At 43.9% G+C, this 17,023-nt stretch overlaps 1 protein-coding gene across 1 annotated transcript in view; it reads left to right on the forward strand.

Moving 5' to 3' along the window:
* Positions 1–17,023, forward strand: part of Epb41 (erythrocyte membrane protein band 4.1) — a 123,335-nt gene that overhangs the window by 93,707 nt on the left and 12,605 nt on the right. The window contains exon 17 of the mRNA XM_013348311.2: positions 16,166–16,615. Coding sequence (XP_013203765.1) covers positions 16,166–16,615 — 450 coding nt within the window. The remainder of the gene's footprint in view (positions 1–16,165; positions 16,616–17,023) is intronic.

A 17,023-nucleotide genomic window follows, 5' to 3' on the forward strand; every position in this document is an offset into this window, starting at 1 on the left:
GGGGTGTGCAAAGAACCGGTGTTCAACTTCCAAACTGACCAGAGAAGGCTGGCTCAACTAAGAGAGCTCAGAGCCAAGTTCTTCCTTTCGTAGATACCATCTGCCTTGACTGCAGATAGCAGAACACAGAGATGCGGGGGGAGAAAAGTCTCAGCTGGCCAATTGGGGGATCTTTCCTTGAAAGTTTTCAGAAGTATTGACTAAGAGTATAATCCTTCATGATGATCATTACTATTTTAGTCAGGATTTTGAGGCTGTGCAATAGTTGAGCTCTTGTGGGAATGTATTTTCCTTTCTTTTCTTGTTCTTCTTTGCCCCCGTCCCCACCCCAGGGTAGACCTATTATACCTGGAGGCATATTACAAATTTTTATACATTTTGTTCTTATTTTGTAGTCTTTACTACTTCTGTTTTCCCTGAGCAAAATCCAATTCTCATACTGAGCTATGAGCATTTCAAGTCTTTTTGAAGAGATATGAAAATTGCTCTTTATATTCTACCATTTTATTTGTTAGTAAAAGTAACTTTACTCTTGGCAAGAATACTTCATTCTTGACATTGCCTGATCCAGCAATTATCTGCAGCACTAAAGCAATTTAAAGCAACCTGGAATCCATAAGTGAAAAAACAAAGCAAAACGAAATGTATGAGTAACCTGAAATGAGGGAATAAGTGATAGAATGCAGGGAAGTCAGTGACCGTTTGAGCTCCTGAGGCTCCCATGCCAATTTATTCAAAACATTACATTTTAATTTAATTGCATAGCTAAACCTTCTGGGTTATAGAAATTGCTAGGTAAATTGCCAGTGTAAAGAGAAGCTAAATTCAAGAGCATCCAGAGATCTTTCCCACACCTTTGCACATCCCCGAGTGTCACTTTTAAGCGTTTTCCATCTGTCATTTTGTTCATCTTTCTCTGTCTTTCTTGATCTTCTACCGTGAAAGCAGACACAGGAGCGTGCTCTGTTAGTACAGGGTGAAGATAGAACTAAAAGGCCAGAGAGATCCACTGAAAGAACCTTGCCCCAGCAAGAAAATGAAGAGAGTCTTCCCAAGGTTTCTATTCCAATCCCCGAGGAGCACAAGGCTCTCAAAAAGTGCCACCTCTACTCAAGTGCGCTCCCGTCTCGTGTTCCTTTCATGATGTCTTTTCTCCTGGTCCTTGCGCTGGCTGTCTGGTGGCTGATCTTTCTGTGATTGGAAAACAGGGTGCTCCTCTGACATGTCAAGACTAAAACCATTGAACTCTTGTCTATGGCTTGAACTGTGTAATTGCCTACATTATGCCTCTGGTCTTGATCATTCACTGTTATAGGGACCTTTCCTGGTCATGTTTCCTGTCAATAATAAAATGTGGAACTTTGGAGAGCACACATGGTGAGGAAGGAGTAGCAATGGATCGTCCAAGCCAGAGTTCCTGCCCCAAAGTCAACACTTAGGCAAATCAGACTGAGGCGCACGGCAGGTGGTACTCACTGAAAAGCTACCCTGCATGCTCTTCCTGTTAACGGTTGCTGTGTCCCCCTTTCCACTGTTTCACAGAGGCTGGGAAACCCTAAAAACATCTGATGGACTATTTTCCCAGCCTCATATAGCCATTCATGTGGCATGGGCTCCGTAGTTTTAAGAAGAAATTCAACTTCCCAACCTTTCAAAAGCCTTAAAATGATAGTTTGAATCCAAAAATCCATAACCACTCCTTTTCTTAGAGTATCGAATCCATGCATACAAAGGTCTTTTCTGAAAGGGGCTGTGGCACCTGCAGCCTTTTCGTCAGTGTTTATGAGCTGCACAGGAGACAACTGTATCCTACCTGAAGTGCGGAAGAATCACACGGAGGTTAAATGCTGTCTTTTCATATGTAGAGTTGATTTAGTTTAGGGAAACGGTGCTGGTGACCCTTGGCTTCCAGCCAGGGCTGAAAATTTCAGACTACCTACCTTTTACAGTCCTGGAGTACAGATTAACTCAAGATCTGTATGTAAACACACTTTTCACTAAATTAAAATACTATTATTTCCTTATGGCTAAAGTAATTATTGTTAGGAGCTATGTTTAGCTGTTATAATAAGCTTAAAAGATACGTTGTTTTCTTATACTTTAGACATGTTCTCATACTTGTGTTGAAATCAGTTGTTTCTAATCCTCGCCTTGAGAGCTACGCTTCTGTTATGACATGCATACATTTTGCATGTTGATTATGAGGCTTCCCTGAAGTAATGGTGACCACGCCCTCCTCAGAGCACCGCTGGGAAGCTGAAACTGGCGGGCTTTCACCTTACCGTTAACCTCGCATGATGTCGCTTGCTTTCTGTGGCGTTTGAACACCTCAGTCTGGACAAATTGTTAACTTTGCAAACTCTGTTTAGGACTGAGTTGCTAGGGTCGTGGAGTTGAGACTGTTACATTTTGTATTACTTCTTAGTGCTTTTGGTTCATGAAGTGTTTCTAAAGATGGCTTTGCCTTTGAAACGATGGAGGGGGAGGGAGGAAGAGAGAGAGAAACAGTAAAACCAAGATTTTTGTTGTTCTTCAGTGTTCACTAGTATTGATCTGCTGTCTTCACAGACGACATGATTATCAGATATCTACTGAAAACTGCTATTACTGTCATTATTGGAGTTAAAAACTGGAAAAAGAAGCAAGGACCAGGCTAGATTTAAAAAAAAAAATCTGAATATATATGGTTTGTGTCACAAGTTGTTATGTCTATTTATAACAGATATTTTGTAAATAAGCATATTTATTGATTCACTCGTAAGAAAAGATTGCAGAGCCACCTGAAGAGCTGCAAAACTGCTTTGCGGGGAGGATCTGATGATCCTGAGTATGAAACAGTTGCTAAGATTTCCTTAATGAAACAGTGAATGAAACTAGCGTTGGTTATGTTACTGTAAGTCTTTTTCTTAGGAATTAAAAGGAAATAATCTTAAAATTTTATCAGTACTTTTGTAACTTTCAAATTATATTTCCTAAAGTTCCAGTTTTCATCATTGTACACAACTTTTTATTAATTATTGTAAACGTCACCCTGAATTTTGTTTCCTTTTATATTGGAATTATTTCAACTCCATTAAAAATTTAGTGTGAGCCAGCGGTGCTGTTCTGTGATCTGAAGTGTAGCGGGGATGCCCAGAGATCTTTGCTGAGTGAAGCTGCTAAGAGCAGGGTGCCAATTGACCAACGTGGCTCAAAAGATAGATCTGTCATAGTTTTCAGGACACGCGTCCTCTTCCAGCCCTGTGTGATCTCAGGTTAATGCTGCCAGTATTTGTAACATGAGGCTGCAGACAGCATTGCTTCCTCTCCCCCCGCTCCCTCCCGCTTCACAGGCATTCCAATTGCTGGATATCACTTTACCCTGGACCAGCTTCTTAATGGCAGATCCAGAAGTAATTTGGACTAAGGATATCTACACTGACCTGTGTAAAGTCTGGGGTTTTTCCTGTGGGTCATTTCCAGAGTGACTTTTAAGGGAGTCGCTTAACCGTTTGGTGCCCATATTTCCAGCTAGGTCCTTACCTAAATCTACCTCATGAGGACTAACCTCAGCATGTTTCAGGAAGTGATGCCTGCTCCATCCTCAGTCATAGATGTGCTAGGAAGATAGGATTTAAGGAAAAGGCAATCATATACGACCCTCTTGAGAGTCTTGTTTTTGGAAGTAAGCGAACAGCCATGTTTGTTTCCGTCTGCTCCTGATTGGTATTTGACCAAGCACTTAAAACTAGTGGAGTTAAAAAATGCCGTTCCAAATTTATCCGTCTCTCAATAAATTCAAATGGTATTCATAGAGTAGAGCGTGCTTGGGAATAAGCCCAGCTTCTGTATTTCAGACCTGTTTTTTAGCTGTTTGCTTATGGCTAGCGTTTGTAGTATGAAGTATTACTACTTTGTTTACATTGTTAGCAAAAGTTTGAAGGGGGCTGCCTGTTGAGCAGGGTAAAAGCTGGAACTACCCTGCTCTCATCGGAGAACCTAGGGCTTCTTAAGTCACTTCTATAAATAAACCCACAGGGCAGTCTATGCCTTCGAGATTCAGTTGTTTTTAGAGGTTATTGCCAGTAAGAATGTATGCTTATACTTCACCCACTGGCCTTTTGTTTAGAAAGGATAAAGCTGCCCCGCTGTTGCTCCACAGAACCCTACACAGCTGCCCTCCTCCCCTTTACACTTCATACAGATGATCAACCCTGAATTTCACAGTGTTCTCCACACAGAAACTTCGCTTTTTTTATTACATCCTAACTACCTGTGCCATCGTTTGTGACACCCAGCCAGTGTGTTGTCTGCTCTGTGGGACTCCGCCAGCCTCCTCCTCTGCACCACTCTAGCATTAGTGAGCCTCTCCTGCCTGCCACTGTCACCGCTCACACCTTAGGATCCCCTTGTACTGCTGCAGAGGGAGAACCCCACTGGTGTTGGGCTGGGCGGAGGCAGCTGAGTGGTTGTGAAGGCCTGCACTTGGGTTAGGCCAGGAGAGGACAACGGTGACTGTGACTCCCGGGTTAAATTCAGGGGGATTTTATTTGATAAATTCCTATCACCACTGCACCTTATTTCCACAGGTCAGTCATACAGGCTAAAAATGAAGTAACTTTAATAATCGTTTAACTGTATGAACAGATGACAGCTTGTTGAAACGTTTTTCCTCATCTTTGGTGACTGATATTCTAGGTGGCTATCATCATGCCCCTTCCTTTACCATTGTTAAAGTCCTCTTTGGGGGAAATAACAGCTAAGTCTAAGATTAAGAAGTGGGAAGGGTGTAGAACCCCAACTATGTTTTCTGGTCCCCAGATTAATAAAAGCAGTTAGCCTCGTGTTTCCTTCTCTGCTGTCTCTCAAGAAAAGGGGGCTTAGCTCATCACAGAGCGTGTGCTTAACATGCAGGAGGCCCTGGTGTGACCCCCAGGACAGTGAGAGACAGAGAACTGGGGGGTGGGAGGGGGAAGGGAAAGAGAAATGGGGGGGAAACATGAGTACTTCCTGCACTCTTCTGTGCATTGCACGGATGCAGAAAGATAGCATCTCCGGATTTTAGGGTCAGCCTCTCCCCTACAGCATTTGACTCTCAGGCACAGTGTCATCCAGAGGTTTAGAAACTAGCCTTGCAGCTTGTGCCTCCCAAGATAGATGATTGCGTTTTTTGGACAGCCGATTTTATAAGTCACTCATGCATTAAGTCACGGTGTTTCTCCACAGCTTAGTTTAATCGATCTCAAATGCAGGGATTGTAAAGAGTTTCTTACTAAGAGTGGGGTGCGGTTGTACAGAGCCGGTAATGCAGACATTCGGGAGGCTGAGGCAGGGTCGTCCGCTGAGGCCAGACTAGATACTATAGGGAGACCTTGTTTCAAAAAACAAGAGAAATTCCTAGCCTCTACATGAAAGTTCTTGTTAAAGTTAAAGGGAACTCTCTCATGGAGTTAATCTTAGTCCTTGCCCTTTGAGGGTTACTGTCTGGGTCAAAGGTGAGCCCTTGGTTTGTTCATCTTTGTTTGACATCTGTCACCTTTGTATCCCAGGTGCCACCTTGCCTTGTATATAACAAATAATCAGTCTGTTGACTAAATTACTAATAGCAGATGGCAGTGGATAAATGACCTGGACTCTTGTATTGAGATAGATTTGATCACTGTATGCCTGATCAGTACGTGTAGGGAGCCAAGAAAGCCAGGGCAGAGCCTTCTTTATCAACCTTTGGTAGTCCCTGTCTTACTTCAAGGACCTCAAGTTGGATGCCCCTATGGCAAATGTTGATCTCTCTTGTTAGCATCTGTCATTTGGTTTAGTTATCCTTTCTCATAGCTAATAATCAGCTATTTTCACCCCAGAATATATTGTCAAGACTGGTCTACATGCTCATCTTGGAGTATGATGTCATAAAGGGAATGTGTGTGTTTATCTGAAATACATTGCTGACATCAATCTGATACATATTTCTTATGTTTTGTGTTACATCATGAGTTTTGTACGTTAGGCCGCTGAGTGGTTCTCTGTAGAGTGATGGGGGTGCCAGGCCTTGCAGGCTGTGTGGTCAGCTCTGCTCAACTCTGCCGTAGCACAGTGAAAGTTACAAAAACGACAGCAGGAGTCGTGTGGTTGCACGTCAGTCAGACTTCACTGGACACTGAGGGTTGGTTTCTGTACAATTTTTATGCCACTAAATATTTTCCTTACCCATTTAAAAACAATCTATTCTTAGCTGATGGCCATACGAAAACAAAGATCGGTTGGAATTCGGTTAGCAGGGACTAGTTTTTGGATTTCCCTCACAGACTAGAAAGCTGACTGGTTATTTTTGTTCTTGTTATTCTGCCTTGGTACTGTTTTGTTTGTGGCTAGAAATTGGAAATTGGCACCAGGAGCCTCTTACCTGGAACATGAAGTCCATGAAACCACCGTGCCCGTGTCTGACTCCCCTTCCAGCTCTGTGTTGACTGAGGCCTGAACAGACTTGCTGACGCCCATCCACCCTCTTTGTTTTGTTTGGGGTTAAAGGATCTGTCTCAATTTTCCCATATAAAATAAAGAAATAGTAATTCCTAAATACACCTTCTCTCTAACCAGATTCTAGAATTATGTAATAAGCTTGTGTTTTGGGGTTTCTATTGCTGTGAAGAGACACCATGACCATGGGAACTCTTTTTGTTTGTTTGTTTGTTTTGAGACAGAGTTTCTCTGTGTAGCTCTGGCTGTCCTGGAGCTCACTCTGTAGACCAGGCTGGCCTTGAGCTCACAGAGGTCCTCCTGTGTGCTGAGATTAAAGGTGTGCACTGCCGCCACCACCACCACCTGGCTCCACAGCAGCTCTTCTAAGGAAACATTGAATTGGGACTGGCTTACAGTTCAGAGATTTAGTCCATTATTGTCATGTTGGCGTGCATACAGACATGGTACTGAGAGGTAGCTGAGAGTTTACATCTGAATAGGCAGACAGCAGAAGGACAGTGAGACTCGGCCCGGCCCGACTTGAGGGTCTGAGACCTCAAAGCCAGCTCCCAGAGACATACTTCCTCCAACGAGGACACACCTCCTAATAATGCCACTCCCTTTGGGCCTATAGGGACTATTTTCATTCAAACCACCATAGCATGGTTTTAAAAACATAATAAGGGGGGCTGGAGAGATGACTCAAGAGGTTAAGAACACTGGCTGCTTTTCCAGAGGTCCTGAGTTCTAGTTCCAGCAACCTCAACCATTTATAATGAGATCTGGTGCCCTCGTACATGCATGCAGAACACTGTGCACTAAATAAATAAATAAATAAATAAATAAATAAATAATCAATCTTTAATGGGGAAAAAAAGAAAACATAACGAGGGTTGGAGAGATAGCTCAGCACTTTAGAGTGCTTCCTGCTCTCCAGAGGGCCTGAGTTCAGTTCCCAGCACTCATGTTAAGTGGTTGTGCCTGCCAGTGACTCCAGCTCGAGGAGGAACCCAATGCTCACACCTGCAAGCTCTGCAGATGCCACGCCCACTTACACATGTGCACATAATCAAAAATAAGCCCCTCTTAAGTGAACTGATACCCCATTGAGCACTTAGTGCCCTTCTGTGTTTCAGACAGTTGCATAAATTGACGATTAGCCCTTGAAGGGACATATTTGCTTTTCTAATTATTACTGTCAAAATAAAATACTTTTTGATGAGAAGTCCCTGATTTGGAGTCTACTGGGGAAGTAGTTTGTTGGTGAGTTAGCAGAAAATAATGTCCTTTTGAGAGTCATTGCTCCCTGTAATTTGACCTATGTAACTGCTTGTTGGAAGTGTTTAATAAACCCCAACCCCCTTTTTTCTTTCAGTTTTCTTGTCCAAGATCCTTTGGCTCTCATCCTTACTTAAATAGTCTATTCATTACCAGTTTGGTGTGTTATTAAGCCTAAAGAAACCTGCTATAAAATTCCTCTTTAGGGGCATTTTCTCTCATGTTTTTCTCACGTTAATTGCTCAGTTACTGTGTAGATTCATGATGAATAGCTCTCACTGCAAGTCAGCTTCTGGTTGCTAGTGACTGTGATGGAAGTTAGAGCTGCTGACATTGGACACAGGCAGACCCAAAAGAGATGGGAGGGAAGAGGAACGTGTGCCTCAGTTGATCGCCTCGAGATGCCTGCCTAGAAAATACTGTCAGCGCCCACGCCCAGTAATTGTCTTTTGCTTACTCCTGATACAGAGGCAACGATTTGCATGTGCTCAGTCCTTAAAATATTGTTTAAATCACTTTGTGTTCATTTGACTTATTTGTGTCAGGTTTTAAAAATAATTTTTTTCTAACTAATTTAACCCGCCACAGTAACGTGCAATTGTCACATTTGATTGTGCTGATTTGCCTTTTGTGTTTTTTTAAGAGCCCTGAATAAATTAGTAGTTATTAACCATCCAGTATTGCCACTCTGATCAGACTGTAGAGGGGAGGGGGTGTGGCTGTGTGGGTGTGAAGAGAGCTTATTCCTCTCACGCCGAATTAAGACACATTGTCATTCTTCACCTTGGGCAAACCCTCTCGGGGTCACAGCTCTGAATCGTATTGTGTTTTTCTGTTGATGGCTAAAAGCACCAAACAATCCACACTTTGAAGTGGTCTGTTTACCAGCTCAATATATATTATATATATATAATATATAACCTGCGGTTATGTCTAAATAACAGAAAAGTGCTGCTGTGCTCTCTCTGAGCCGCGTTCCTCTTCAGAATTTGTTCAGCTTGTTAGCACAGAAAGCCATTTCATTACTGCAGGATTATTTTTGATGGAGAGGAGCCACAGATCGCTAGTATCTAAAAATAATTTCTGTTGCGTTTAGTTCTGTGGAATCAATATGCTGTTGTTTTCTAGACATCGAGTTGGGGTATAATTTTTTTAAGTGTTTATTAAGATTTTGATCAAACCAGGAGTGGCGGCATACACCTGTAAGCCCAGCACTTGGGAGGCGGAGTCAGGAAGATCAGCAATCTCAGATCAGCTTTGTCTACACAGTGAAGTCAAGGCCCATGTGAGCTCCTGTCTCTTAAAAGAAAAAAAAGAGAGAGAGACTTTAATAAGTTTCTGTGAAGTCTTGCTCACAAATTTAATGTTGTTCCATTGTAAATGACTGGAATGTCTGCGCTGTTTCTGGCCTCTTCCTCTCCTCTTCCGTTGGTCTATCTTGACCTTTCGCAGTGTAACATGGTAAAACTGACCACCCCAGATTTCTGTTTTCTCAGCCGTGTTCCGCATAACCTTTAACGTTTGCTTAAGCACCTCCGACTTCTGCAGATCTGCCCAGGTGTGAGGTTCTCACGTGATCTGTGGAGTTCACGCGGGTGAGTGCAGTACAAAAGCAAAATTTTCTATTCGCTAATAGTTAAAATTTTGCATCAGGCATGGGTTTTGACGATGTTTGCTTTTGCAGTCACCTATTCGGGGATAATCTAATAACAGTACCGTTTAGAAAACCATACAGACTGCATCTGGGGAGGCAGAGGCTAGCTCAGAGCCATGCCTCGCAGGTTCGAGGTCAAAACTGAAGAATTCTTGTTATTGGCGAGCTTCACCGCCTTCATTGAGAAAGAAAGGCCGTGTTGTGTGTTCTTATCCTAGAAACAATTTTATCAAGTTAATAAAATAGCGGTATGAGGAAACGTCTCCCCAGACCAGCTCTTTTACCCAGACATAAGCTTTCTGTGCAGTAACCCTTGAACATGACTGGGTCTCGTGGGGACGCTAGTGAGCACTAGAGCTACTTCTAGCACACAAGCTGTAGACACAGCGGGGAGGAGCATTGTGTGGTAAAGATGAAGGACTCTAAGTCACCTCCTCTAGGCACTGTAGCTCTGTTGTTAGTTTATCCCCGTCTGCAGGGTCCTCACTCTGATGTCCCTTTGAAAGCTGCTGGCAGCCCGAGTTGTCATGTGGTGGCAGCTTCTGTTTACAAGCTTCAGGGATGGGGACCAGGGATGTTTTTCTTTTCTGTAACTTTTGTTCTTTCTTCGTTTGTTTCCTTTTTTGGCTGAAGTATGGGCTACTGCTGCTTGCCTTGTCATCTTTATGTGCTGTTTACACATGGCTTTTTACCAAAGAAGCCGCTGCCACATCTGATTTATCTTTTATTGCAAGTGCCCATTGAAAAGCGATTTTGAAAGTGAATGTTGCTTTGTTAATTCCCAGGTTGATGTTCCTACTGGTTATTATACAATCAAGGCAAACACTGATATTTATAGTTTTGCAAAATAGGAAAAAGATTATAAATATTTATCGTGTTAATATATAGTGACATATGTTGTATTTTTTTTAAGCCTTTTCCTGAGGCCTTTAAAGTCATTCTCCCTTGAGACATGAACCCTTGCCATGTTTTTGTTGAAAGGGAAGAATGCAGGAAGAGCACTCGCAGTTAACTGATGTTATCAGGATTGGAGTCTACATTTTTTAGCTTGCATGTTGCAGACCATCTGGGAATCTCACATTGTTGATAATATTTGTGACTGTAATATTTATTGTTTACTTTAGTCAGGAACCAGGAGCTGAACTCTTCTACTCGGTGTCTTCCCACTGTGCTTAGCAAGATAGCCTGGATTCCTGCTGGTTCTGTGGCCTTGGCAGTGCAATGCATTTCTTATTGGGTTTGCAAATCAAGGGTAATGTGCTCTTGGGGGTGTTGTGTCCGTGTGAACCTTCAACCCCTAATCCTCCTGTCATCTCCGTCATTCCCCTTTCTTATCAAAGCTTGTCTTTTTAGGACTGGGGAGCTGACTCAGTGGGTGAAATTCTTGCTGTGCAAGCATGGGACCTGAGTTTGGATCCTGGTGCCCACCTAAAAAGCTGTGCATGGCAGTGTGGCACTTGTAGCCCTGGTGCCTGGGTGAGCAGAAAAGGGAAGATGCTATGACAGCCAGCTCTAGGATCCGTGAGAAAGATGGAGAGCGATTGAGCAAGACACTTCAAGTCAGCCTGGGACTCCGTGTGCACACACAGGTCTCTCTGAACCACACTTCAAGTCAGCCTGGGACTCCGTGTGCACACACAGGTCTCTCTGAACCTGACTTCAAGTCAGCCTGGGACTCCGTGCACACACACAGGCCACTGTACCTGACTTCAAGTCAGCCTGGGACTTCCTGTGCACACACAGGTCTCTCTGAACCTGACTTCAAGTCAGCCTGGGACTCCGTGTGCACACACAGGCCACTGTACCTGACTTAAAAAGCCTAACAAATTCCTTTCCTCTTAACATAGAGATGTGTTTAGTGTATCAACAATTTTCCTTGAGATATTTGTGTTTCAACAAACCACAAGTCATGGCAGATAATATTAACAGAGTTTTTTGTACCATTAAGTAGGCACTTAAGTCTGAGTGGTAGTGGCGCATGCCTTTAATCCCAGCACTTGAGGGGCAGAGGCAGGCGGATCTCTGTGAGTTTGAGGTTAGCCTGGTCTCCAGACTGAATTTTAAGATAGATAAATCCTGCCTTTAAAAAAATGTTAGTACTTAAGAAGCCAGCCTTAAGTTTTTGGGTTTTGTTTTTTTTTTTTTGACAAACTACAAAACAAAATAAAAGTCTTTGGTAGTGTTTTAATAACCACAGTAGGCTTGGTTACAAATCTAAGGCATTCTTGGAGGATATTATCCTCAGAAAGCAAACATTTGGGTAATTACAATATAGAAAGATATGCTTTGAGGCTTGGAAACAGCAATGAGCTAATTATTCATTAAAGTAGTGGTAGATTTTATGACTAAGTCAGTACTATCCTTCTGGATATCGAATACTCATAGAAGAAGTAATCTTTTAAAATAGTAATAGTGTGTTGGGTGTGGTTGTGCATGTGTTGGAGGGCAGCTCTGTGGGTTCGCTCTCTCCACTTTCACTGGGATTGGTTTGCTGACCTCCTTCCTTACTACCCCTTGTTTTGAAGAAGTGTCATTATGTCAGCTGGCATCAAACTAACTAGCTCAGGCTGTTCCTGAACTCATGAGCCTCCTCTCTCAGGTTCCCAAGGGCTAGGATTGCAGGCATGACCCCACATGTGGCTAAAAACCGTCATTGTTAAGTATTTGAGGACTCAAACAGCATTGTCAAGAGGAGGGTAGTCTTTGAAGGGAGCATCCTTTGCCTCCTTCCTTCCATCATTTTGGCAGCCGGTGGTGTCCTGAGGTGGAGACATGAGGGTGTCTCTGAAATCGCCTGACAGGTTTCCGAGTGTGGCTCTGATCTTCACTTGTTTCTCTCTATGGAAAGGAAATGAGATGATGTCAGGCACATTTCTCCCTTCCATCCGGGACAGGTGCTGGGTTTCTGTCACAGCCCCGCAACCTAAAGGCAATACCGACCTTCACCAAATAGGGAACAAGTGACAGAATAAATAAACACGGGAGAAATTACCTCTATTCTTCAGGAAAGCTTGCTTAAGTAGCAAAATCTTAGAAAGGTTTTTCAAACTGTGATGTTGGTTTGGTTTTTTAAGACTGGTGTCTCTGTAGACCAGGCTGGCCTTGACTCACTGACGCTTGCCTGTACCAAGTGCTGGGATTAGAGGTGTGCACCTGGTCCTTATTCATGTGCTTAAAACCAGCTGGATATTGCCAGTGCCTTTTACAGGTATCTGGCCGATTATTGTAGCCTGCTTCTTCCTACGTGTCTCCCAGTAGTCCAGATAAGCAACAGCTGGACCAACAAACACCTGAGTCACATAAAGCCTCAGTTTTGCCTTTCACTGTGGATGGTTCAGACATAGCCATATGTCAAATCATATTTCTGGCAAGATCCCTTCGTAGTTTCTAGGCTAATTTGGTTTTGTGCAGTGGTGCAGTGTTATATAACAGTGGCCTGTGCTGATGGTCGTGGCCACAGGCAACAGTTCTGTCCGTTTAGATTCTCCACTGACATTAGATGCCAGATCATGGGCTTCTCTTGTCAGGAGACTTTATACCCCCTGGCCAGTCCTATCTTCTGTCTTTTCAGACCTCTTACATTTAAAAATGTAATGCCAGCCACTAAAATAGGTCCTCTATGGTTCTTTGCACTGTTGTCGTGGCCATTCCATGACGCAGTCAGACGTGGCATGTCAGTCCTACTCAGGGTGCCGCTTAATGCTGTGGGAAGAAGAGGCTCTCAGAGCCAGGGCAGAGCTGAACGTAAACCCCAGCTCTAACTTGCTTAAGCTCTCCGTTCCTTCATTTATAAAATAAGGATAATGATTACCTCAAAGTGAGATTGTAAATGAGGGCGAGGGAGGTGGTCTAGCTGGGAAAGCACTTGCTGTGCGTGCGTGAGGATCTGAGTTTGCTCCCTAGAAACCAAGTAAAAATGCAGGTGTGGTGGCATGTGCTTAAAATCCCAGCAGAGTGATGGAGACAGGGGGTTCCTGGGCTTGCTTACCAGCCAGCCCAGCTTAGTCAGCAAGCTCCACACCAGTCAGAGACTTTCCTTGTCTCTTAAAACCAGGTGGAGCTTGAGTGAAGCTAATGTGTGAACACAAAGAAAGGTAGGCAGGGTAAGTGTTACTGAATGAAAATGACGGGCTAGGAGGTGGCTCCGGGAATAAAGGAGCCTGCTGACAAGCCTGACCACCAGAGGTCCATTCCCGGGACCCACGTGGTGGAGTGATCCTCTGACCTCCACGTGTAAGATATGCAGGTACACACCTACACACTTGTACACAAGTACATAAATACACACTAAGTAAAATAAATGTAGTGCTTAAAAATGGTAGTGAACGTAGGGATTGCGTGGGAGCTGACTCAGGGTTCTGACCTGGCTTCTAGACAGTGCTATCCTTTATCAGTGTAGAAATGAAGGAAGCGGCTGGTGAGAGGGCAAGGCAGCAACAGAGGAAGTTTAATTTCAGGCATGTTACACTCCTCATACCCGGGGGATGTACAGTAAGTGGTTTTCTGTATTTGCCCTGAGATCAATGGCACCAACCAGAAAGGTTGGCTTGGCGTTAGAGTGCAGCACGCGGCTGACCAACCCAACTGCTGCCGGTCTTCTCTTTATGACAGCTAGCACATTCTAGGCACTCTGAGTATTTATTGTTGACATTACTTTCACTACTTCTTGAACCTTTGATTGCTTCTATATTTGCTTTAGGGGAAAAAAATCAACCTGTTTAATTTTGCTCAGTAGTGCACATCTCAGTCCAGAGGCCAGCCTGGAGATGCTCAGCAGCTAAAAGCACTTGCTGCCAAGCCTAGTTTAGTTCCCAGGACCCGCAGAGTGGAAAGAAAGAGCCATCACTCCTGCCCAAGGGCATCCAAAACCAACAATCAAAAAGAGGTGCTAGCCTAAGCAGTGTTTAACTAGCAAATAACGTCTTGATGACAGTTATCATTTCTGCAGACTGACACAGATTGGCCTGCCAGGCGTGGTGTTGCAAGCCTCTAATCCCAGCACTTGGGAGGATAAACCACTAACTCAAGGCCAGGAAGGAATACACAGTGAGGCTGTTTAAAAACAAACAGACAACAACAAGATTGTTCGTTGTTCGGTTGTCATAATCAGCCAGCCTTCCAGTTGTAGGGAGATTGTGCAGAGAAGTTTTGCTACCCCTCGCATGTGAAAGGGCTTGGTCCTTCCCGGAGCTGGGATGAGTGAACAGCTTGAGAAAGCCCATTTGTGAGCTACTTTTGGTCAACTCCTTAGGGAGAAGAAAAAAATAAAACCCAAAATCTTGTGAGAGAAGAACACTAGAAAATAGTCCAGTGTGCTCATAGCAACGACAAATCTGTTCTGTGTCCTCTAGGCCAAGCACGTTGGAGCTGCCCTGCTGATTGGTTGAATTACGTAAAGTGGGTTGGTACCTTAGAATTGCAAAATGTTTTCATAGATGTTATTGTATTTGATCCTAAGACCTCTACGAGCCCAGATAAATGTTAGTCTCATTTTAATTTGAGGAAATTCATACGCTATTAGCCAAAATATTTTATGTGTCTGTTCTACAGACAGCTGAATTTCTCCAACCGCTCACTTCTCCTGCATGCACTATATAGTACTCACAATCAGCTAATGACAGATGCCCTCGTCTGACTCTGTGTGCAGCTGTTCCAGATGTGGAGATGGCTCAGGAGTGAAGTGGAGGGATTAGTTTATATTCAGCACAACATGGGCTGGTTTACGGGAGAAGAGCACGGTGATTTTTAATTATAATCAGAAAGACAGATGGTAGGTAGACAGACGATTGATTGATTGACACTGGAATGTGTCAGCTGGTCCTAGTTGTGTCTTTTCTCCTGGAATGCCTTCTTTAAAAGACCCCCTTTCTGTCGCTACATTCCTATATAACATGTGAAGTGGTAAAATGTTCTTTCTGAGGTTTGAGGCCTGAGTAGACTTAACTCCAGACAAAAGAGAATCTCATAGCAGCCAGAATCAGGGACACCGAAGACTGCTAGAAAGTCAGGCTAGAAAGGGGAATGAATGTGTGGGAATCTTAAGCTCATATTAGTTTATATATGTCAATGCTTAACTCCTTATGATGAACTGCTTCAGAGCTACTAATTTAAAAAATGACATTGCAAAAGCTAAATATGTACATGTATATGCACATATACATGCATGTCCATCCTGTGTGGCCAGGAGGGAACTCTGTTTCCTATTGGAGCGCTGTGTCATTCATCTGTGTAAAAGTGTGTCACTTGCTGGTCATTTCCCTTCCCTTGGTATCGGGCCTGACATCAGGATTGGGACCGAAGCTATCCATGCAGCATGGACTCAACTCCAGTCCCCTTGCTGACAAAAGTCTACATTTTAGCTTCCTCTGAGGGGCCAGGATGATATGTACGGTTTGGAGATAGGAGAACACATCGAGAACGTGTTTTGATTAGCTCCCAAGTTACATTGTCTTTTGCGTTACTGAGCCGGTGAGTAGGGGTGGCAGCTAACTCCTTCGGGTATGAAAGCACATGCTGTCTGTTGAGGGCTGTGGGCATGAAGCACAGAACACTGTGAGGTGCATTGCAATTGTTCTCATATTAGCAGTGGTCCAGAAATAGGACCAGAGTCGAAACTGCCTAAGCTCTTGATACATATATGAATAGCAGTTCTTCTGACCGTCTTTGGAGCGAAGGGGTCTGGTGATTAATAGCCATAATATGTTTGAGACTTCTTAGAAGTCATTGCTGATTCTCAGAGTTCCACCCTTGTTTCCCCACTTACTCATCTTGCTTTTGTGTGTGTTCGTTCATTTGTAGAGTGTTAATGACATTCGCACAGAGGAGGTGGCTGTCGTGACAAAAGGGCCATCCACCTACCCTGCCTCCGAACGGGAGAGCCCCAAGCAGTCAGTGGTCCCTAGTCAGAATCTGATGACCACCCCACCGGCGTCTCCTCAGAGCTATGGTTCTGGCTCCCTCTCCATAAACAGCAAGGAGGCGGAAGAGAAGGAGCAGGGGACAGCTGGCTATCATGATGCTCATGAGATGCCAACAGGCCCAAGTGGGGAATGTTTAGGAGTGGAGGAACAGCCCAATTCCATAAGTTTCCCAGTAACTCCAGCTTCCTGCCAGCTGCAGCGTGGTGGAAAAAAGTCAGAGAGTAGTGAAGAGCCAGTTGCACCAGCAGAGACCCTTGAGACCCAGAGCGGATCCTCTCTTGACTCTCGCGTGGGTAACCAGGTCCCCACCCTCATTCGAAGTTTCCAGGTAGTAACTGATGTGGCGATGCAGGTCTGATGACACTCTTTGGGAGAGGGCCAGAATCTGTGGAGGAGGTGGCAGCGGTGGTGGTAAAGGACATGGCCTCTGCAGTTTGATGCCATAAAGAAACTCAATCAGAGGAATTAACTCCAACTAGACATGGTTTCCTCTTCTGATGACTTAACAAAACTCTTGGGAGTAAATTCCAGCTCTTTCCCTTCGTGGGGCTTGTGTAAGAATGTTCCTCTCTCCTCTCTCAAGGATGAGCTATGGCAAGAGATGAATTACTCCTGTGGGGAGGAGCCTTCAGGGTTCTGAGACCACGCTCAGGCATTTTCCAGTGTTCCTTACTAACATTTGATTTTAAATGACGGTTTATACTGCTCTACTGTGCAACCCACCACTTCCACTGCC

The sequence above is a fragment of the Microtus ochrogaster genome, chromosome 10 (genome assembly GCF_000317375.1).
Source record: "Microtus ochrogaster isolate Prairie Vole_2 chromosome 10, MicOch1.0, whole genome shotgun sequence".
Classification (NCBI taxonomy): domain Eukaryota; kingdom Metazoa; phylum Chordata; class Mammalia; order Rodentia; family Cricetidae; genus Microtus; species Microtus ochrogaster.